Consider the following 21,328-nt stretch of genomic DNA (forward strand, 5'->3'; position numbering starts at 1 on the left):
GCAATCCCGCGTGAGTGGGTTGACGAGACGACTTCCAGGTGAAAAACGCGATTCTTGGAGGTTGGCTGACTTGACGTCTTCCCCATGGTCAAACGCGGGAGCCGGAGCCGGAGCCGGAGCCAGAGCCAGCTGCTCAACTCCCTAACTAAAAAGCAGAAGAAGCATCTAAGGGATTTCGGCGAGGAGCATCCCTTCTATGACAGGTATGGAGAGGCGAGGCTGGGACCGGCGCTGCCGGCGTCCTTTCCCGGTGGGAGCCCGCGTGTCCCCGCGTTTGGTCCGCCGGTGCCCCGGGGGTAGTGACAGGGCAGCTCCCGCCGCGTGCCACGCTGCCCCGGCGCCGGCCTAGCTCGCCCGGGGATCCTGGCGGCTTCCCGCCTGAGATGGGGTTCTTCGCCGGTCTTCCTACCCTTTGTTGAGCCTGTAGTTTGATGCTAGACGGCACGCCTCCTGTGTGGCGACTGGGCAGAGATTTTATAAGCTTGTGTTCGTTTTCTATGTTTTTAAAGAATTGCTTGGGGGCTTCCCTGGTGGCGCAGTGGTTAAGAATCCGCCTGCCAACGGAGGGGACAGGGGTTCGAGCCCTGGTCCGGGAAGATCCCACATGCCGCGGTGCAAGTAAGCCCGTGCGCCACAACTATTGAGCCTGCACTCCAGAGCCCGCGAGCCACAACTACTGAGCCAGGGTGGTGCAACTACTGATGCCCGCGAGCCTAGAGCCCCTGCTCCGCAACAAGAGAAGCCACCTCTCGCCGCAACTAGAGAAAGCCCGGGCGCAGCAACGAAGACCCATAGCAGGCAAAAATAAATAAATTAAAGAAGTTAAAAAAAATAAAAAAAGAATTGCTTGGGGGCTTCCCTGGTGGCGCAGTGGTTGAGAGTCTACCTGCCAATGCAGGGGACACGGGTTCGTGCCCCGGTCTGGGAGGATCCCACATGCCGCAGAGCGGCTGGGCCCGTGGGCCATGGCCGCTGAGCCTGCGCGTCCGGAGCCTGTGCTCCGCAACGGGAGAGGCCACAACAAGAGGCCCGCGTAGCGCAAAAAAAAAAAAAAAAAAAAAAAAAGAATTGCTTGGGACCCTCGACATCACCTATCTATTCAATGACCATGAGGAAAGTAATGTTTGGGTAGTTGTGGGCTCCTCTCTAAGTGTCCAGACTCTCAGTTATGATCTTAGTGCTCATCCCACCCCTTTGGGCTGCTTTATCAACAGTTAGAGGGATAGTCTACTTAAGAAACTTGCTAGAAAAGGTGAACCCCGAGGGCTTTTATTTGCCAAAATTTCCCATCTTTTGGATGAGAGCCTGTTACTGTGTGACTGTAGTATTTGTCATGTGGTCTTGTTAGACTTTTTCATTCGTCTCTTATTATCTATTTGGCATATCCTTCCAAAACCTGTCCAAATGCATATGGAGTTTTTACTTGACAATAGATATAATGTATTTATAACGGTATAGTCTGCCATGTTCATTTAAAGTTGTATCATTAGACTTTTCCTAATTGCTACATACTAGTAGTTAAAGTTTAACATTGCCTGTTTCTTCTCAGGGTTTCCAGAAAGGAAGCAAAACCACAGACTTGTCAACTGGTAATGCTTTATACCTTCTTTATGATAGTAGATTCTGGACTGTTACTTTTAAGATTATATATGGTACTAAAGTTTGGCTACATTTCCACTCTCTTTGATTTTAGATGTAAGCTATACTTTAGTAATATTGCTTAGTTTTAAGTGCAGATGTCTGTTAAAATGCCATTGTGATAACTAACATAGTATAGAGTATGAAACTGTCCTGAGAGATTAGCCTGTTAAGGAGGCTTACCAGAGGGCTCTTGGTGAATCCTAAGAGGGAATGTCGTGTTTGCTTAACATAAAATAGAGTGCAAAATCATCAAAGGTCTTATTTCATTACCACAGACTCAGAAATAAACTACACTTTTTTGTTGTAAGTTTTCCTGTTGCTCCTTTAAAGGTGCCAAATGTCTGACACATAGGTTAGATCGCCTTATAACCTAAAGCTCCATGTGTTTAGTTTGCTGTCTTCCCATGTGGAACATGAGCAGTTCAAAGAAGAGGAAGCGCTTCTAGAATCATAGCTAGATTAGCTGTTTTAAACAAATTTGGTGCTAGGTTTGGTTGAATAGATAGGACTGCGTATTTGCAGAAAAGCTAGTTTTTATCTAGAAAAGTCTGAACTTGGTTCCACTGTGGACCTGATGGTAGTCGTGGGGTAGCAACAAGAACAGTATAATTTTTGTTTTTAAAATCCCCATTTTCCTTTTAGTCAGAGAGTTTATAGATACTTCAAGTTCTGAAAGTGAAGCATAGAGTGAACCAGAACAAGTTTCTGGTTACAACAGACTACTTGCCACATTAAAGGATGTCTCCAAGGAAGATGAGGAGGAGGAAGAGGAAGAAGACAGTGTTCTAGATGAGACAGAAATGAATCTTGAAGATGGCGATAGTGACGTCATTGTGGAGGAAGAGATGGCAGTAGAGTCCACTGACATGCAGAAGAGTGAGTGTCTTTGATGTGGGTTTATCATCTTTGCAGGGACCACAGACAGATTGCCCCAGGGGCAGGGTGCCTTGTACCACAGAGCTGAGTGAAAGCACATGGATTCAAAGCAGAGGTTCTTAACATTGTTGGGCTCTGTGATATCTTCCAGAATCTGATGAAAACACAGGACCCTGTGGCCATAAAAATGCAGAAATGACATTTTTGCTTATGATTTCCAGGATTTCATCAATCCTACTTCAAATTCCCCTGATTGGGAGGAAAGGGAACATAATTCTGTTTTTGTAATGGTCTCAATTTATGAAAGAGATTATTGTTCCTGCCTTAGAGGAACCAAGTTGAATGGAAGATAGACATAAAATATACAAAACTTTTCAAGCATCAAATCTGAATGGAACCGATAAATATAAGTTGTTAAAGAGATGCAAAGTGGTCACATGCTGCCAGGGTGAATGAGGGGAGGCTTCAGAGAAGAGCTGGGACTGAAAGCTTAAAGGGACTCTGTCTTGCTCAGACATCTAGGTGACTACTGTTTTTTAAATTATTTTTTTTTTTTTTTCCATACGCGGGCCTCTCACTGTTGTGGCCTCTCCCGTTGCGGAGCACAGGCTCCGGATGCGCAGGCTCAGCGGCCATGGCTCACGGGCCCAGCCGCTCCACGGCATATGGGATCCTCCCAGACCGGGGCACGAACCCGTATCCCCTGCATCGGCAGGCGGACTCTCAACCACTGCGCCACCAGGGAGGCCCTTAAATTATTATTAATTAATTTATTTTGGGCTGCATTGTGTCTTTGTTGCAGTGCACCGGCTTCTCACTGTGGTGGCTTCTCTTGTTGTGGAGCATGGGCTCTAGGCACGTGGGCTTCGGTAGTTGTGGCACACGGGCTCTAGAGCACAGGCTCTGTAGTTGTGGCGCACGGGCTTAGTTGCTCGGCGGCATGTGGGATCTCCCCAGACTAGGGCTTGAAACCACGTCCCCTGCATTAGCAGGCGAATTCTTAACCACTGTGCCACCAGGGAAGTCCCCATAGGTGACTTTTTTTTTTTTTTAAATGGTTTGCTGTTTTTTTGTTTAATTAATTTATTTTTTGTTTTATTTTATTTTTGGCTGTGTTGGGTCTTCATTGCTGCACGTGGCCTTTCTCTAGTTACAGGGAGCGGGGGCTACTCTTCGTTGCGGTGCGCGGGCTTCTCATGGCGGTGGCTTCTCTTGTTGCAGAGCATGGGCTCTAGGCACGCAGGCTCAGTAGTTGTGGCACTCGGGCTTAGTTGCTCCGCAGCATGTGGGATCTTCCCGGACCAGGGCTCGAACCCGTGTCCCCTGCATTGGCAGGCGGATTCTTAACCACTGCGCCACCAGGGAAGCCCACCCATAGGTGACTTTTTAATTTAACATTAAAATCAACTTTATTGAAGTATGAATTACATTCAACAAGGTGTACCCGTTCTAAGCATGTAATTTGATAAGTCTTGACAAATGTGTATATCTATATTGTCATCGCCAAAGTCAAGATACAGAACACTTCCAATACCTGCAAAAAGTTCCTTCTTGTCCTTTTACAGTCAGTTTCCCAGGCCTGGCATCAGGCAACCACTGACATGCTTTCTTTCACTATGTATTAGTGTTTCCTATTCTAGAAATTCATATGAATGGAAGCATACAACAAGTACCCTTTTGCACGTGGCTTCTTTGGCTCCTCATGTTGTTGTGACTCATCCGTGTAGCTCATATTAGTAATTCATTTCTTTTTATTACTGGAATAGTAGTCCGTTGTCTGAATATATCTGGGTAACTTTTTATATTCTATTATCTTAATGCCTACTTGCCTTACTGTATTTTTTTCTATACTTTAAGGTGTCACACACCATTCTTAGTATTTTCATTCATCACTTGTACTCGGATAAAAAAATCGTTGCCTCAGACTTAGGGATTGTTTTAATTTTGTTGGTTTTCCAGTTTTCTTTCATGTTTTAGGTTTTTAAAAATGAAAAGTTTGGCTTTTTAAATTATAAAAGTAATATACATTTACTGTAAAAATTTAAGAGGGTAATATAGTTAACATATATCTCCTCCACCCTGGGGTGAACACCTTTAACATTTTATAGAACCTTCCAGACTACTTTTTTATGGATATATGAGTGAATATATATTTGTGTGTATGTGCATAATGGCCTCATACATTTCTGTAAGTTACTTTTTTCTTTAATAATATAACGTGTGTAACTGTGGGTTACTGCAGCTAGAACCCTGGTGTCCAAGCTCCCAGGCCAAATCTCCTTCTACTACATTACACTACCATGGGGAGGTTTAAAAAAGAAAGGGAAAGTATGAAGGGTGATTTTTCCATAAATTAAATCAACTTTAAAAGGCGCATTTGGAGAGTCAGAGAGTACTGATATTGTTAGAAAGAAGAAAGGTTGAAAAGCTGGTTAAATCTCATTCAAAAGAAATCCATATGTACCACATTGTAAAAAAGAGAAGGAAGACGGCATTCATGATTACTGGGCTGGCAGGGTAGGGGACAGTTGCATGCTGGGGGTGGCTCTCGTACTGGCTCTTCCACTCTTCACACTTGTGCTCGGCCAGGGCCAGGGACCGCTGAGGGAGATCAGAGGAGAGGGTGGTGCCTTGGGGGTTCCAGGGGGTTGTGCAGCTGGCTCCCTTGCCACCCAGACTGCCCCAGGGTTCCCAGCCCCAAGGATTATGGAGCATCCCCACACCTGTTTGCTCTGCAGTTGCTGTCCTGCACGCATTTTCTCCTCCAGCACTTTCTGCAGTGTCTCCTTGGCCTTCTGCTCATAGCTGTTTTTCTGGCCTTCCATCCGTAATAGCAACTTATTCATTCCCCAAGAAGTGTATTTCTGTAAATTTGAGGCAATTCAACAAATACACGTTGACCTACTGTGTGCTAAAGCCTGAGCCGGGATACAGAAATGAAAAGAAATTGGTCCTTGCCCACAGGGCAGAGATGTCAGTAATCTGGTGGACCTTCTTCCAGGCTGGAGGCAGGCAGGGAGAGTCCCTCAGGTGATGTGAGAGGTGAGTGGGGATAAAAAACTGCCCTGGGCATGCTGGGCATTCTCCCCTAGGCCTTCCACAGGCATTTGAAATCCGACATTTCCAAAGGGAAATCATCTTTCTAAACCTGCTCCTATCTCAGTGGCCAGCATCACCACCCACCCAGTCTCCCAAACCCTAAACCAGGGAATCATCCTTGATTTCTCTCTCACCTTCTTCAAGGAATCAGTTCATCATCAAGCTTTGTCAAGTCAGCGTCTTTAACGGCTCGTTCGTTACCTGTATCCTCTATCCCTACTGCCACCTCCTTAGTTCAGACCCTAGTGACACTATTATATGGATTATATAGAGACTATGTGTTATCTTCATGCCTTGCCTCCCTTCAAACCCTTTTCAGTCCTGCAGCTAGAGGGTTCTTTCTAAAACTTAAATCTGATCACATCACAACCTGCTTAAATCTCTCAGTGGTTCTCAGTGTTCTAAGAATCAGGTCCAAACCCCTTGGCATGGTTCCTACTTACAAGCCCAGACTTTGATCTCATGCTGCCTCCACGCAAGCTGAACTGCTTGTAGGTCCCCTAAGCACTGTGCTTTTCAGCCTCTGCCTTTGCCCATAAAGCTTCTTCTGCTTAGAGTATCGTGACCCACGCTTCTCACCTGGTTAACTTCTACCCATGTTCAAGATGCAGCCCTAGAATCATAAATTCTGATAAACTTGGCCAACCATACCTACCCCCCGACTCTTTATGGATTAGGCAGTTTTACTGGTGTTCACATAGTATCTGTATTTCTGATCTGTGGACTCATCTGTCTCCTTTAAGGGATTGTAAACTCCTTTGGGGCAGGGAGCATTTTTTAAAAAATAAAATTATTTTTGTAGGCTTGGGGATCTGAACAATAGTAAAGTCAAGTTTTAAAAATGAATACATTTGTATTTTTAGAATTTCTCCTGGCTTCAAGGTCAAAAAGAAAAAGACACAAGAGCAGCTTTGCAAATTCACTGGGGGTCTTGCCTTTCCAGTGCTTTTCATTCTTACGCCCTGTGATTTTTGGGAAAGCAGGAGCCTTTTACTGTCGATTCTGGGTTACCCAACTGGGTAAGAGATAGTCTAGATAATGCAGATTTAGAGTTCAATATCAAATCATTTCCATTTAGCTTTGGAGTCATCTGAAAATTTGGATTTAAATGTTGAGTGGGTCTTATGTTCTTGGAATTGTCATTAGAAACCAGATACAGGAGTTACTGGTTGAGATCATACATGGTTATGTCCAGGTTATTGGACTTAACCATGCTGGTCACTGACCAGCTTTATCCCCCTTTGAAAACGAGTAGACTGGCATTCTGGATTATATGTCAGTCTCTTATGAGCTTGGTTGGCATTACTGAAAAAATAAAAGTTGTGGATCCGCAAACCCATAGACTCTATAGGCTATGTTCCCCTGCAGAATTCTAACTACACGGCCACCTTATCTTCCTAACATCAAGTGGGAGCAGTCTGGCCGGTCCATCTCGTTCTCTTGATCTTGAGTCCTCTGCAAAAGACATCCCCCTTTTCTGCACCAGCACGTACGTCACAGCCCTGAAGAAAGTGTAGACATCTGAGATACGTTAACAGTGGGGGAGGGCTGATATCCCGTGAACAGACACATAAATGCCTGTTAGACCTGGAAATTGAAAACCAGAGAGGCGGGGCCCCACTGGTTTTGGCCCAGGCCACCAGCCCCTGGTGTTCCCAGCAAAATGTTCCCAATGTGGGAGTTTGAGGAAGCAGGGAAAGGCAGGTGGTGTGAGTTTATTAGGACTTGAGGCCCTCAGCCTCGCACTGAGGCCAGCTGAACCCCCAGAGCGTGCTTCCTGCCCTCCTATGGGCTGCTACTCCTAAAGGTACTTGGTTTCAACAGTTATTTGTGCATCAGATTAAAGACTGAAGGGAGAGGGAACAGCAAGCCTAAATTCTTCATATCATACGCCACCTCCCTTTCTCTTCTTATTATATAAGCAATTCATGTGAAAAAAAAATAAGGCAAGCAAAACAAAACAAAATTACCTGAAGTCTTGCTATCCAAAAGTTACCATTAGTATTTTGGTGTATACTTGTTCCAGATTTTTCTTTATTTTCAACCCTTCATTAAGGCCATTGTAGTCTCGACAGATGCTGCTGGCACAAGCACTTGAGATGAGGCTCCTCTTTTTAAAATACTGTATTTGCATTTGGCTTAATTTGTCTCAGGCCCTGCCTTGCCTGGTCCCCAGCGTGGTGTTTTCTGCTGCAGTCTCTGTAAATTGGAGTTGGGGTGATGGGGCGGTCAGGCAGGGCTGTGTGTATCTGTGTCTGTATGAGGGAGGGCGGGCACACTTTCCAGTGTTTCTGGGCAACAAGCAGGCACGCACTGCAGTTTCCTATCCCTCAGGCCTGGGCTGTGGAGACAGGGGAAGTACCAGGAAGGGGTGGACGACCCCGACCCAGCTAAATGGAAGGCCCAGCTCCGCTGTGCGCTCAACAAGAGCAGGGAATTCAACCTGATGTACGACGGCACCAAGGAGGTGCCCATGAACCCAGTGAAGATATATCAAGTGTGTGACATCCCCCAGCCCCAGGGCTCTATCATTAACCCAGGTGAGGCCCCAGCTGCTGGGGAGAAGGTGGACAGTGTGCCAGGTTCCGGGCTGGACCCTTAAAGCGATAGTCGACTTGAAAGTCGCCTCGCTTAACAATGTTGAAGACTGGTAAATAAAGCAAGAAATGCTGTCCCTAGAAAGAACCCAGAGAACAAAAGATATAAACTCAGCACAGTCTTCCTGCCCACCCAGTGGAACAGTAAAGCATTAGAAAGAAGAGGGGGTATTGAGTTCTATAAAAAATAACTTCTCTTGGGACTCAACACTGAGAAGAGAGGCCAGGTAGTTTAGAAGAAGGAGGGCTTAAAACTTAGAAGGTCTGAGTTATAAACCTCGGTCTTTCCATTTCACTACTTGTGGGACATTGAATCAAGTCGTTCAACGTTTTGAGCCTCAGCTTCTTCCACTATAAAATCTGGGTTCTCATCTTTCCTGCGTATTTCAAAGGCTGTTCTAAGAATCAATTGCCATGACATTATGAAGGCTGTTAAGTTCTCTTTATAAATGATGGGTAAGTGATCATTTAATTTGTATGGTATTTTTCCTAGGAGAATACCACCTGATCCCTATATTTACTCAATGTTGAGCCAGTTCCGACTAAGAGCCAGATAATTTAGACTTGACCTCCAGTGCATCTAGTGAGGCTCTGCCATGAGGGAAGGGTCTGTCTTCACAGTAAGCTTATAAAGGAGAGAAGCTGTGCTCCTTGGGTCCTTAGAAGGGATGCGAATGTGTGGAAAGGGGTTTAGAGTAGGAATTAAAAGATTTCTAGGAGAAGGGAGTAGGGTCTGCAGCTCCTGGATAGGGGAGGGGATGAGAGCTTGCACTGGGGCTCCGTAGGAGGAGCTGGGAGTGGGGTGAACACCCTTGGTTCCCACTCTTTGGCACTGAGGGTGCACACTGAACCCAAGGAACCTCTGTGCTGGCAGTGCCTAGCTTGAACAGTGGGTCAGCTGCAGGGATGACAGTGCAACGTGAGCGCCTCACTTTTGACCTTTGTGTGTGTGTGTGTGTGTTTCTCGGGTAGGATCCACTGGATCTGCTCCTTGGGATGAGAAAGATAATGATGTGGATGAAGAAGATGAGGAAGATGAGCTGGACCAGTCACAGCACCACGTTCCCATCCAGGACGCCTTCCCCTTCCTGAACATCAATGGTGAGTGGGGTGGGGGGTGGGACCGAGGCATGGAGAGGATGTAAGGGGCTTTGATTTTGCAACCGTTGACACCATATCCACCATTGCACTGGGAGCAGCGACCAGGCCCTGGGGCCAGGCTGCCAGTCTGTTAGCAAGTAGGAGTCATAGGCAAAGGAACTCCGTAGGCATAGTTATCCCAGTGGGGTGGCTTCTAGGCAGAGAGAGCATCTTCTGAATCTTATGTGATAATTCAGAGAAATCAAAAAATTAAATTCATTCTCAATCCCGCATACAAATACACAAGCTGTTACAAATTTTGCTGATTTCCTTCAGGCCAAGTGCAGGGATCCTTTTCGTGAATTGTAGGCAAACTCTTCTGCTACTTCCCTCGGTACAAATTTTCTGTCACTGCCTTAACAGCCTCTGCTAAGGCTGTATCATGGGAAACTTGTGGCTCTACAGCTCTTAATACTAGGCTCTGATACAATTTCTCTACTAGAGACTTTTATCTTTTTTAAATTAATTAATTAATTAATTAATTTTTTGTGGTACGCGGGCCTCTCACTGTTGTGGCCTCTCCCATTGCGGAGCACAGGCTCCGGACGTGCAGGCTCGGTGGCCATGGCTCACGGGCCCAGCCGCTCCGCGGCATGTGGGATCTTCCCGGACCGGGGCACGAACCCGTGTCCCCTGCATCGGCAGGCGGACTCTCAACCACTGCGCCACCAGGGAAGCCCTATCTTGTTTTTAAATTGACTTTTTGAATTCAGCTTCCCAGGAAAGATGCGTTTAGAGGTTGGAGGGTCCCTGTGAGACAGAGCAGGTGCTGCACCTCCCATTGCACGTTCTGAGGACGCTCAAGCACAAGGTGAACTGCTCTTCCACAGCATCTTCCCTTGAACTTTTCACTGACGTGCTCGTAGTCATATGACGTGCATTCAGTTGAGTAGCTTTTCACTACTTTTCTAAGTTCCATCTGGCTGCTAGGGTCAAATGACATACTTTTGCCACCTAGAAAATTTAGTATATCCAGATGATTCCTGTAGGATTTTGGAGTCCCCTAGGTGATGCCCCTTCTTTTGAGAATGAGGAAATGACTCTTATCTGTCTACTTGCCCTCCTTCACTTACCCTGTCATTTATAACCTTGCAAGCAAGTGATGAGTCAAGACAACGATCATAGAGCTCTCTCAGGTTAATACTGCCACAGCTACATTCCCACTTGGTGCAATTTTAAGATTTGGACATTTGGAAATGTGAGATCCTTTCCCAAATCTTTGGCTCACTCATTCTGTTATTCTCACCCCTTAAAAGGATACAACCCATTTCCAGGATCATGATTTCCCTTTTTTTTTTTTTTTCATGTTTTTTTAAAGCTAATATTGTGTGTCCTTACGTTATGGGGCACCTTGGATCCTTTATGGAAACATGTGAACATATATTAAAAATAAAAAAGTAAAATGTGGCCCTACAGCCACAGCGGGATTTCATTGCCCTGAGAGAGGAGTTGGGGCGCATCAGTGACTTCCACGAAGCCTATACTTTCAAACAGGCTCCGGGCCAGCCAGTTTCCAGCTTAAGCAAGGAGAATGTTCCAGCGGTAACCAACAAGGAGAACCTGGCGACGCCGGTCTCGACTCCATTCCTGGAGCCGACCCTGGGGAGCGACGGCTCTGCGGTCACTTTCGGGAAAACCCAAGAGGATCCCAGACCATTTTGCGTGGGCAGTGCCCCACCGAGTGTGGACGTCACCCCCACCTACACCAAAGACGGAGCTGACGAGGCAGGATCAACCGATGGCAAAGTTCTGAACCCGAAGCCATCTAAGCTGGCAAAGAGAATCGCAAACTCCGCGGGTTACGTGGGTGCCCGGTTCAAGTGTGTCGCTACCGGACTGTACGCAGACTCCAGTCAGCTCGGCCGGGAGCAGCGGGCATTGCAGGTGAGCCCCCCCCACCCGAATTTCAGGAGCCTGACCAGTTGTCAGGTTTTTGTAATGTGTGAAGAGGAGGGGGCCGGGGGTATGATAGGGCAGGACACCGGGCTGATTTGGTTAATGAAGCTTAGGATAATTTAAATGTTTGAAATGTGTCCAGTAAGGGGACGTAAGTGGATACTTGAAGTTATTCTGTAGATTTTAAGCGAACTCCACTCGAATGCTGATAACGGAAGTTTTAATTATTGCGAAGGATGTCTAAAAGACTGCGTGATGTTTACCTATCAGTCGCTTTGATTTCTCTGCCGTTACTGTACGTTAACAAATATACCTAAAAGCGCTGCTCAGAATGCCTTACGTGATACTTGGTGGAGGTGTGTAGCGGCCGCATGTCTGTGAGATTCGTGCAATTTTGTTTTTCCACCAAAAAAACAAACAAACAAAAAAAACCAAAAACACAAACCTTGCTTAAAGGGATAGAGTATGTATTTAACTTGCTAGTGAATGATAGATGTTGTATAGGAATTTCCTTAAGGTATTTTACTTTTAATTAAAAGACAAATAAAGCCAAATTGTTTTGCAATGTTAAGAAAAAAATTGGTTCATGCTTATAAAAATGGATGAAGTTATCTAAATGATCCATTGAGTGCCCATTTTAATGACATAGATGGAAGGATTACAAGAGGACAGTATTTTATGTCTACCCGCTGCTTACTGTGAGGTCAGTTCTTCAAATTTTTATTACTAGAATCTTCCATAAACCTTTTGAGTTAAATTTCATTTCCAAATATACAAAGGGAAGTTTGTGGGCCATGGTCGTCTTTATTCATTGTGCATTTGTTTTCTTTTCTGTTGTGTTTTTGTTTCGCTTTCTTTGCGTTGTATTTTTGTTTTGTTTTATTTACCTTCGAAAGAGAATGTCTGTCTGTATGCCACAGTGTATGTATGGCTATACATACACACCACATATATCTCTACATACATAGGGCTTTACGAATAAAGAGTGTGTGACTAGTTACACATAGACACTCTTACGTTTTTATCGTTCAATTTTAAAATATCTCAGTCGTATCATAAATTGTGGTTGGTTTTGGGCAAACTTTTCTTTGCAGATACTTTCCTTTAAGGTAAGGGCAGTGAAATAGCTTTGGTGGTAAGGTGTGTCTTTTTTCCATCTCCGTTCTCTTTGTAGCGTGCAGTGATGCGCTTCTCAGAGTTGGAGATGAAAGAGCGAGAAGGTGGCCACCCGACGACCAAAGACTCCGAGGTGCGCAAATTCAGCCCCGCTGACTGGGAAAGGCTGAAAGGAAGTCAGGACAAAAAGCCAAAGTCGGTCGCCCTGGAGGAGGCCATTGCCGACCAGAACGACAGTGAGAGATGTAAGTGAACCCAGGCGGCTCGCGTGTGGTACCATGTCGGTGGGAACGGGGCGGTTCCGCTCCCAGTGCCGAGGGAGGTGAGAGGAAACAATACGCTTCCGACGGCCCAGCGTCTGGGTGCTGGCTGTTCGGAGAACGGGCTGCTCTGGCCACCCTTCCCAGCTGTGGATTGCAAGGCTGGTTGTCCTTTTGAGCGTTACGGCATCCATGAGTGAAGCACCTATGAAATGCTGTTTCCTGGCACGCATCTCCTTTTTCCGGAGCAATGCTAGTCCTGTAGTTAGTAATAGTCTGATACAGTAGAGCAGAGGAATGGCGGTGCAAGACCTCCAGCGTAGCAGGTATGTGTTCTGTTTTGGAGCAGGTACGGATACGGGTTTTTGGTAGCAGTGGAATGACACTTGCAGCCAGAGCCAGACCCTCCAGAGTGACAGTCTCCTGTGGGAGGGAGTGGAGAGTACTCGGATTCTCCCTCCAAAGGCAGAGGTTTCGTTCAAATGAGATGAGGGCTGATGAAGGCACCAGAAAGATGAGCATAAGTATTTTCTGTGGCAGGCTTGTTTGCAGTCATTAGGAGTTGACAGCACGCTCCAAGGGCGTGGGATCAACGAGGGCGTTCTTCCTACCAGACGGGGTGTATTCTGTTTTGGAGGCCAAATTGGAGAGAAAGCTAGTGTTTGCCTCGAGTCACACTCTGCGGTCCCATCAGCTGCTCCCCCACTGGGGTTGACTTCGGGCTTTGCCCTCGAGACTTCCTGGGCTAATGAGATGTGTTGGCAGCAAGCGGAGGTCTTTCTCCCGCTTTCTTCAGTGTGCGTGCTTGTGGCCTGTGGCCTGCAGCCTGCTCCGGACCCCAGAAACCTCACCGGTGATGGTGAGTGAGGGCACCTAGGTGAACGTCGAGGACAGGGTGGGCGTGAAATCCTCCTGAGACGGGACAGTTGGGGGTGGTGGGCACGTTTGGGAGGCCCAGGCCCTTGGACCCAGTCGTAGGGTCGGCGTTCGCCCGCATGCTTAGGTCGTGGGTGCCTGATGCAGTTCGGGAAAATTGTGGTCAGCAACAGCGTGTGCTTCTCTGTGCTGCTTGGAGCACTGCCCTGCCCCAGCTCATCTTTGGGGTCAGACAAAGGCCTGTGGCCAGGGTTCTGGGTAAGCCACACCGGGACCGGTTTGTCCTACGTGGCTCCCGTAGAAGGGGATTTCTGGGGCTAGTCAGTGGCGGCCTTACCCGAGGGATGGGGCTCTTGATGTGCCTGGAGTAGACGATTCCGAGCTCCTCCCCCTCGGGATTGGAATGAAAAACGGAGGGTCCAGGCCACCCTGGAGTGAAGCAGCAAGAAGGCCTCCCTCCTTGCCTGTGCTCACAGCTGACACGCAGCCCTTACTCTCCTGAGTGGCCTCATAACTCAGCTCTTGGGGAAGTTTCTCAGAGAGACGTGGTAAAAGTGGGCAAGGCCAAGTTCACGGGGATGCACTTTTCTGAGGAGGGGACCTGCCTGTTCTGGGTGGACGGTGAGGGAGGCTGGAGAAAGGGAGTGGGCAGTTAACCTGCCTCGAGTCTTCTCGCCCTTTTCTCCAGCAACGTGGCCAAACCCAGGGTGGCCGCTGCCCTTCACGTCTCAGTGGCCTCACCCGCCCTTCTTCCCAGAGACGTTTGTGTGCGTCCTTCCCAGTCTTTCCTGCTGAGCTTGGAGACGAGAACTCGGTGTGGCTGATGGGGAGCAGGGCCTGAGCCCCAGATGATTCCGAAAGCCCCCTCCCCCCACCGCCTGCCTCCAATCTCAGACCGACCGACGGGTCTCTTCCTGGAGCACCCGGGACATGGCCCAGTGAGCCATGAATCGCCACCATGGGAGGGCAGGAGTAGGGTTGGGGAAGGTGAGGGGCTCCGTTTGAAAGATTGGGGCAATGGAGGTGGGTTCCCCTCCCACCCTCTGTCTTGTAGAGACGTGGGGTTTGTAACTAGCTGGTCAGGAAAGGTCACCTGAAGGGGCCACTGTTCTTACCACGGCCTCCACATCCAAGGCACAGCAGGTGTTCGTTCCATTCAGCTGGATATGAATGGGCCTTCTTGTTCTTGGGCCATCATGTCTTGAGCTGATACGGGCTCAGGTCCTTCTCATGGGTGTCGGTGTGGCCGAGAGCCGAGCTGTGAGCACATGGGAGCTGGGGCGGGTATTTGGGGCGGGCAGGGGTCACAGAGAGGGTCCAGGATGCCTTCAAGATGCCTTCCCCCTTCTGAGGCAGCCCCTACCCATGGAGGGACCAGGAGCTTCCAAGGTGGTGGGTGCTGTTTGCGTGGCCCTGGTTGTCCTGGTGTGGGTGCATCTTGTTGCTAGGGGCTTGTTTAAAAAAAGGAATTAACTTGAAAACACAGTGGCCGAGATACTCATTTATTCTTTATGATCACATGGGTGGCTGAGTGAAATTTTTATTTTGGAAGTTCACCAAATGAGTTGGGAGGTTCCTCAGACTTGGAAGTTCATCACTAGGAACCCTCAGTGGCATTTGAAGATGGGGCGGGGCAAGGAGGCATTGGTCCCTTCCTTCTCAACCTTGGAGTAACCATCTCCCTTGCCAACCACTTGGCTGGGACAGGCCTAGGACCTGCTCAGTGGCAGTGCCTGGCCAGGAGCTGGAGGAAGCCTCAGTCGAGGGGCTTCATGAAACTTCTTTGCTCAGGGAACTTCTCTTCCAGCTGAGCACCTGCACGTGTGTAAACTACTTTGGAACAGAGGTCCCTGCACTCCTTGTGTAGCGGGTGTAACTTTGAACAAGGTTAGCCCTGACTGGAGGTGCTATAGTTAAGCTACAGAGAAGGGGATTTTAATCCTGGGGAGCCTTCCAGCGACTCAGAACCCTCTCACCTCGTTTAGGCCTCACTGGGCATGGCTCAACCATGGTGAGGGTGCTTTGCTGCCACAGTGACTTGTAAATGTTGCTGTGCTGATGCTTCTGTGAGGTGATGCTATGGTACAACCATAATGAATTTGGGATATACGTGCTGTGAGTCATAGGACCATGCTGCAGGGACCACGTTCACATCTTGCTTAGACTGGGTGACGAAGGGCACATGGCTTCCCACTTTTAGAAGGGCCAAAAGTAGCAATGATGGCAAAGCCTGATGGTTAGGATCCCCGTGTATCTATTTATCTCCCCATCTCCTTTGCCCTCCAGGGTCATCCTCCTGTGGGTCGTGGTTAGAACAGTCTTTGAGAAGCTCCAAGTGACACGGAGCCTCTACCCCATAGCTGGTGGCCATGGGCATCTTGGGCAGTCGGGGTGGGTGTCCTTCAGGGTTATTAGTGGCCTGGGTAAGGTCACACTAGCGTAAGGTCTTGGGGGGCCTTAGCTGAGGGGAATTGAGATCTTTGCCCTAAAAGGCTCCGGGGTTGGGGGAAGGGTGGATGGACCTAGTTTGGAAAAAGAAACTTTCAAATTGGACATGGGGGTTCTTAAGGTAGCCCATCCATTCCTCCATGGATGCCCTCCCACGGAGCTTTTAGGGAAGGCTGATTGGACCAGATTGGACCAGAGAAGTCCAATGGTGTAACCAGCAGGGCTCACCTCTTAAAATTTCCTACATTTCAGGCCTGAGATTCAGGCTGGTCTGAAAGTCTTGGCATCTTTTGGTTAAAGGGATTTTTCCAGCCTTTCTCTGTGCTGAGCCCGGCCCGTGATTATGAAGCCCACCCCTGGAGGGAGGCTAGCAGTAACATTCCCACTTTACAAGTGAAGGGGGCCGAGTTGTAAAGCGGCGCCATTCCTGCCCGAGTGCTTAAGAGGGTCACAGAGCAGCCGGAGTGAGAGTTGCAGCACGCCGTCTTCACCGGGCCTGCGGTAGCCTGGGCTGCATCACCCGTAAGCACAGGCCAGGTGTTTGGGGTTTCTCCTGCTGCCATGGCAGGAGACCCTCGCGGTTGGGGTGATTCCACCATTCCGGCAAGAGTAGATGGGGATCTGCCCCACCTTGGGATACCCTTGGAGAAAAGCTAAGTGTGTTCCACCATTGAGAGCACAGGTTAGGCTAGCCCAGGCCAGGGTGAGGTTCATCCCCACAACTGGCTGCCATTAAATGCTGGGAATGCCCCCAAGAGAGGCTGATCAGGGGACCAGCCGGCTGGGCAGAAGTGGGAGTGATACTTGAAGTGGTGTAGGGAGAGGAGGAGAAATGCGAGCAGCATGTGAGGGGTGTGTCCATGATTTCATCTAGAAAAACGGGCTGTGGGAGCTTAGCTCAGGTGTTAACGAAATACCAAACTCATACACCCACCCCCACCCCCGGCCGGTGATGGACACAGGGTCATCTTCGGGGAACTCTTTAACAGCACAGTGATCATTATGGAATTCTTTGTGTGTTAGAAACAATGTGACTAGCAAAGCAGTTGAACTGTTTCTTTGGCTAGAGCAAAAGTGAGGAGTGATGTTAGGCTGGGCTGATTGGAGGAAAAGCCCCAAGTGGATGCTAGATTGAGCAGAGGGGCCAGGAGCAACACAGGCGGAGCTGGGGTGTGAGCAGTTCAGCCCTGCCCGCCGCACCCCCCCCACCCCACCCCCATGAAGGGGGTTGGAGTCTTGTCTTTGAAATGTCCTTAGATGCTTGTTGCCTGGGAAGGAAGGCGTGGAGACGTGCCAGGTGGGTGACTGGTGTCACTGAGGGCCTTCTTCCTAGACAGGAAATAGGAGCAGCCCCTCGATGGCAGTGAAATGCTTTTCCCCCCACGGGTGTGGAAAGAGGACAGACGGACTTGTAGCAATCTGGTTGAGTTCTTTGAAATTGCCCTTGACCCTTGTGTGTGCACCAGGAAGCCTTTCCTTTCCCTTTGCCAGGCTCCTCTTGCCTTGGTCTCCCCAGCTTCCCAGCCTCCCACCATTCTTTCCCTACCCTTTTTCTTCACCCTCGCCCCTGCTGACCCAAGTGAACATTGGTGCTATGTCTGTGTAGATGGCAGTTGGGGGCTATTTGGTCTCTTGATGACATCAGCCTTTTTTGTTTACTAGCAGCTGTTTCCATAGTCATTTGTAGCTCTGCCCTGATTGGTTGGATCTTACTGTGAGGTCACTCACCCCCCTTTAAAAGTAAGCCACCTTGGAGAGTTAAGCAGTTAGGGAGTGATCTCACATGCCTATAGACGGATGGTGTAGATGCCTCACCTTGACCCTTGAAGGATGGATTGTGAGTGGACTACGCGCCTCATTTTCTGCTTTCTTTGCTGGTTGTGTTCAGCTGTCCTTCCTTCGGGACGTCTTTCTGAGGGTTTTGTGCTTCCGGCGTGTGAGGCCCCTGGTCTCCAAAGGGGGGCGGTCTGTTGGTAGCAGATTGCCTTGGGCATGGGGGTCCTGCCTGCTCCTGGTGACCTTTGTTCCCTCCTTTCCGGGTTGTCTCCCCTCCCCTAGGGGAGTGTTATGATGGAAGCAAAGCTGACCGCTTTGAAGCCCTAGAAGACAGTGATCTTCCTGAGGACATGGACACGGAGCCCCCCAGAGAGTCCCCCGCCGACCAGGCGGCCCCGGACGCGTCACGCAGCCCCACCCTCCGGCTGAACAGAAAGCGCAAGGTGTCTGGCGATAGGAACCACACTGAGACCACTGGGCTCCCGGAGGACTCTCTGCTGAAAGCCAAGCGGAGACGGGTCTCCAGAGGTGAGCTTGGTTTGGCTTCGGGCCCGCAGGGCACCCTACGGAAGTCCTGGAGCGGAGCAGTGGAAAGTTCCAGTCCCACCCTGGAGCCCTGGGGGGAGCCACTCACACCTCCCCACCCCCCACCCCCATCCCACCCCCCACCCCCCCAAAGCCAGGTGCAGGGGCTGGAGCCCAAAGGTGGCCAAAGGCAAATAGGCCCCCTCCCGAGACTTGGTGACAAGTTCCAGCCAACACAGTGACCACACCCGTCCCCTCCCCCCACCCCTGTTAGTGATGTGTAAGACAGTTTGTTCCCCACCCCCACCCCTTCCCCGGGGGGCTTCTTCATTAATTTGTAGTTACTTCTCCATTAGCTGACTGGCCTGAGAGGGAAATGACAAACAGTTCCTCTAACCACTTAGAAGAGCCACATTATAGTGAGCTGACCAACCTGAGGTGTGCATTGAATTAACAGGGCTCCATCCCAGAAAGCAGCGCCGCTTGCTGCACCTTAGAGAACGGGGGGAGCAGAGAGCAAACCTGGCCGGCAGGGCAGGACGGAAGTGACCCAGGCGGTTCAGCCTGCGGTCACCCCCCAGGGCAATAGCATCTCCGAAGAGAAACCTGGCAGGAAAAGGGCAGAGGGCAAAAGCAACAGCAGCTGGTTGGAGGAGTCCCTTAAATGCAGTGACAATGAACAAGGTACACACGGGGCGGGGGGCGCTCCTGGAGGGTGGATCACTCGCCCTCTGTGGGAAACGGCCCTGGAGGGGACCTGAGCGCCATCCAAGTTGACAAGAGTAGCGTGTGGCGAGCGGGGAGTTTTCTTCATGAGGTCCTTTCAGCCTGCACACTTCCTTATGGAATGGACAGTGAGGCGGGAGCTCGACTTCCTGGGCTGCTCCTCATCACCCAGCCCGCGGCTGGGCAGGAAGGGAAGTCTTGGGTGACCCCGGGCGCTTGTCAGTGCCCTCATTCCAGCCTCAGGCTGTCCCCAGTCGCCCTGTCCCAAGCACCCAGGCCCCCCACGGGTGGGGACGGGAGCGCACGAAGGGCTGGCTTCTGCCCTCTCTTGCGGCCCTTTGAAGCGACTTGCCATTTGGCGTTTCGTGGGTTAGCCTATTTGCCGGTTGAATGTGGGATAATTAAAATATTAGTGCTTTGAAAACATAATTGGTATATCTTTAAAAACTGAATCTGCTCCAACGATCAGTGCTAACAATGGGCTTTTCTTTCCTCACCGGCTACAACTGTGTAACGCCCGCTGCTTCTCCCCCTGACAGATGTGCTGTGCACGGACGGAGAAATGGATCGGCAGCCTTCGCCCCTGCCGCAGAAATACACCGACAACAGCGAGAAACCATCCGCGAAGCGACCGTGCAAAACCAAGCATTTGATCCCTCAGGAGCCCAGGCGGGGCTTGTCGCTGCCAGGGGACTCCTACGTGGACAATGCGGATGGCAAGGTACCTCTTGCCCCTGGCTCTCCCCCGCCCCCCGGGCCTGTGCAGGCACATCCCACCTGCCTACTTCTCTGCTTCTGGGGACAAAGCTTTCCTTTTCCTGAACCCCTCCCCCAAAAATGTCACTGCCCCTTCCTAGGGGACCTGTCTCCTGGGTGGCGGTGAAGTTTCCAGCGAGTAAAAATGCAGCCCCTTCCTCGCGCCCCGCCTCCCTCAGACAGAGAGGAGGAAAAGTGCTTTCCTCCACTCAGGAGCGGCCCGAGCCCAGTTCCGACTATGATCTTTCGCCGGCCAAGCAGGACCAGAAGCCCTTGGACCGTTTGCAGCAATTGTTACCATCTTCCCAGGTCTCGCAGCTGACATGCTCAAGCTCCCCTCCAGAGACCACCCAGTCCCGCCCGATGCCACCGGAAGCGCGGAGACTTATTGTCAATAAGAACGCAGGCGAGACCCTCCTACAGCAGGCCTCCCGGCTTGGCTACGAGGTGAGCATCCTTGTGGGTGCCCCGGATCAGGATCCGCCGGCTGCTGCTCCTTGGGTGGGGGACACACTGGCTGGGGATGGGGGGCGGGTCTCAGAGCCCAGCCCCCTCCACGTGGCGGGCTGGGCTGGGTGTTCCAGCAGGGTGTTTGCGTTGGCCCCGCTCACACTGCGGGCTCTTTGGTGGCTTGTTCAGTCGTGGTGTGAAAAGAAAGGCAGGCCTCTCTGATGTTCCGTTCCCGTTCAGGCAGGTAGGCTGCTTTGGCCAGTCCGGCTCACTTATCTCTGATATAAAATCTGACCTAACCCAGGGCTTGGCGACCAGGGGAATTTTAATGAGCCCTTTTGGATTCTGAATAGCAAGAAGGAGAGTAGTTATTAGCTCTACTAACTTGTGCTGTTTGGGGCAGAGTGATGTCCCTGTGGGGTAGCGGGTGGGAAGTGTCTGTGCAGAGTAGGGGTGGGAGTGGGGCAGACCTGAGCAGTCTCTTTCTGAGAGGGCACGGGAGCCGAGGGCTGATGGGCGGGGAGCAGGGGTTGAGCCTTGCACAAAACTCCCTGTCCACACTGCTGTATCCCAACCCAGCACGGCTGATGACAGTGATGGCCTCTATTGCTAGAGCAACATAGAAAGAGAGCTGATGTCTGCCTAAGCCCGTGTGATCTGTAGTAACTCCTTTCACCCTTTTAACCTCTTCACTTGGGAGTAACGAGTACTAGCCCACTCTCGGATGAGGAAACTGAGCCTCAGAGGGGTTAGCTGATCCCCGTACAGGTAGCAATCCAGCAGTGCTCCACAGCCCACCACGCTCCTCAGCAAGACTGGCTCACACTGGAATTGCCCTTTTTACAGTTCAAAACCTCTGTGAGACAGATGCCTCTCCATGCCCTGTGCAGTTCCCCCACCATACTCGTCAGTAGCAATTGTGATGTGATAGCCCACAGGGCAAAGGCATTTTTCTGTGCTGGCATCAGCCCTCTGGGAGTTGAATGGTGACAGTAAAACGCGGTTCAGCAGGCTGAGCGTGGAGGTGTGGCTGAGCACTGGGGTGGCAGGACCCAGGCTGGCCCGGAGCCCTGGCGCCCACACCCTCAGCCAGCTCTGTGCCCCTGTCCCCCGTCTCCCGTCGTGTCCCCCCACCCCGGTCCATAG

The 21,328-nt window shown here is 50.1% G+C and overlaps 3 protein-coding genes and 1 pseudogene across 4 annotated transcripts in view; 2 read left to right on the forward strand and 2 right to left on the reverse strand.

Moving 5' to 3' along the window:
- On the forward strand, positions 1–10,842 carry LOC309807665 (interferon regulatory factor 6-like). Its single transcript, XM_082627513.1, has 4 exons — positions 1–203; positions 7,951–8,156; positions 9,186–9,314; positions 10,672–10,842. The coding sequence occupies exons 1-4, from the start codon at positions 85–87 to the stop codon at positions 10,752–10,754; spliced, it is 537 nt and encodes a 178-aa protein (XP_082483639.1). The 5' UTR covers positions 1–84; the 3' UTR covers positions 10,755–10,842.
- LOC309808894 (centrosomal protein of 78 kDa-like) overlaps positions 1–21,328 on the reverse strand; it is a 981,446-nt pseudogene that overhangs the window by 407,561 nt on the left and 552,557 nt on the right. The window lies entirely within an intron of this gene.
- LOC309807680 (interferon regulatory factor 6-like) overlaps positions 1–21,328 on the reverse strand; it is a 445,413-nt gene that overhangs the window by 14,435 nt on the left and 409,650 nt on the right. The window lies entirely within an intron of this gene.
- The window catches only part of LOC309808075 (BCL-6 corepressor-like), a gene marked incomplete at its 5' end in the record, with an annotated part of 18,927 nt that continues 8,356 nt past the window's right edge, over positions 10,758–21,328 (forward strand). Inside the window, 10 exon segments of the mRNA XM_082628082.1 lie at positions 10,758–11,237; positions 11,899–11,952; positions 12,424–12,610; positions 18,008–18,253; positions 18,607–18,684; positions 18,687–18,752; positions 18,755–18,983; positions 19,446–19,507; positions 19,510–19,697; positions 19,925–20,179. Of these exon segments, the coding sequence (XP_082484208.1) occupies positions 10,758–11,237; positions 11,899–11,952; positions 12,424–12,610; positions 18,008–18,253; positions 18,607–18,684; positions 18,687–18,752; positions 18,755–18,983; positions 19,446–19,507; positions 19,510–19,697; positions 19,925–20,179 (1,845 nt within the window).

This window comes from Mesoplodon mirus, assembly GCF_964341445.2.
Source record: "Mesoplodon mirus genome assembly, chromosome: 7".
In the NCBI taxonomy this organism is placed as follows: domain Eukaryota; kingdom Metazoa; phylum Chordata; class Mammalia; order Artiodactyla; family Ziphiidae; genus Mesoplodon; species Mesoplodon mirus.

Coding starts and splice junctions, on each gene's coding strand:
- LOC309807665 (XM_082627513.1), top strand. CDS start 85: ATGGTCAAACGCGGGAGCCGGAGCCGGAGCCGGAGCCAGAGCCAGCTG. Junction 8,157..9,185: donor GGGCTCTATCATTAACCCAG/GTGAGGCCCCAG, acceptor TTTCTCGGGTAG/GATCCACTGGATCTGCTCCT. Junction 9,315..10,671: donor CCCCTTCCTGAACATCAATG/GTGAGTGGGGTG, acceptor GTTTTTTTAAAG/CTAATATTGTGTGTCCTTAC.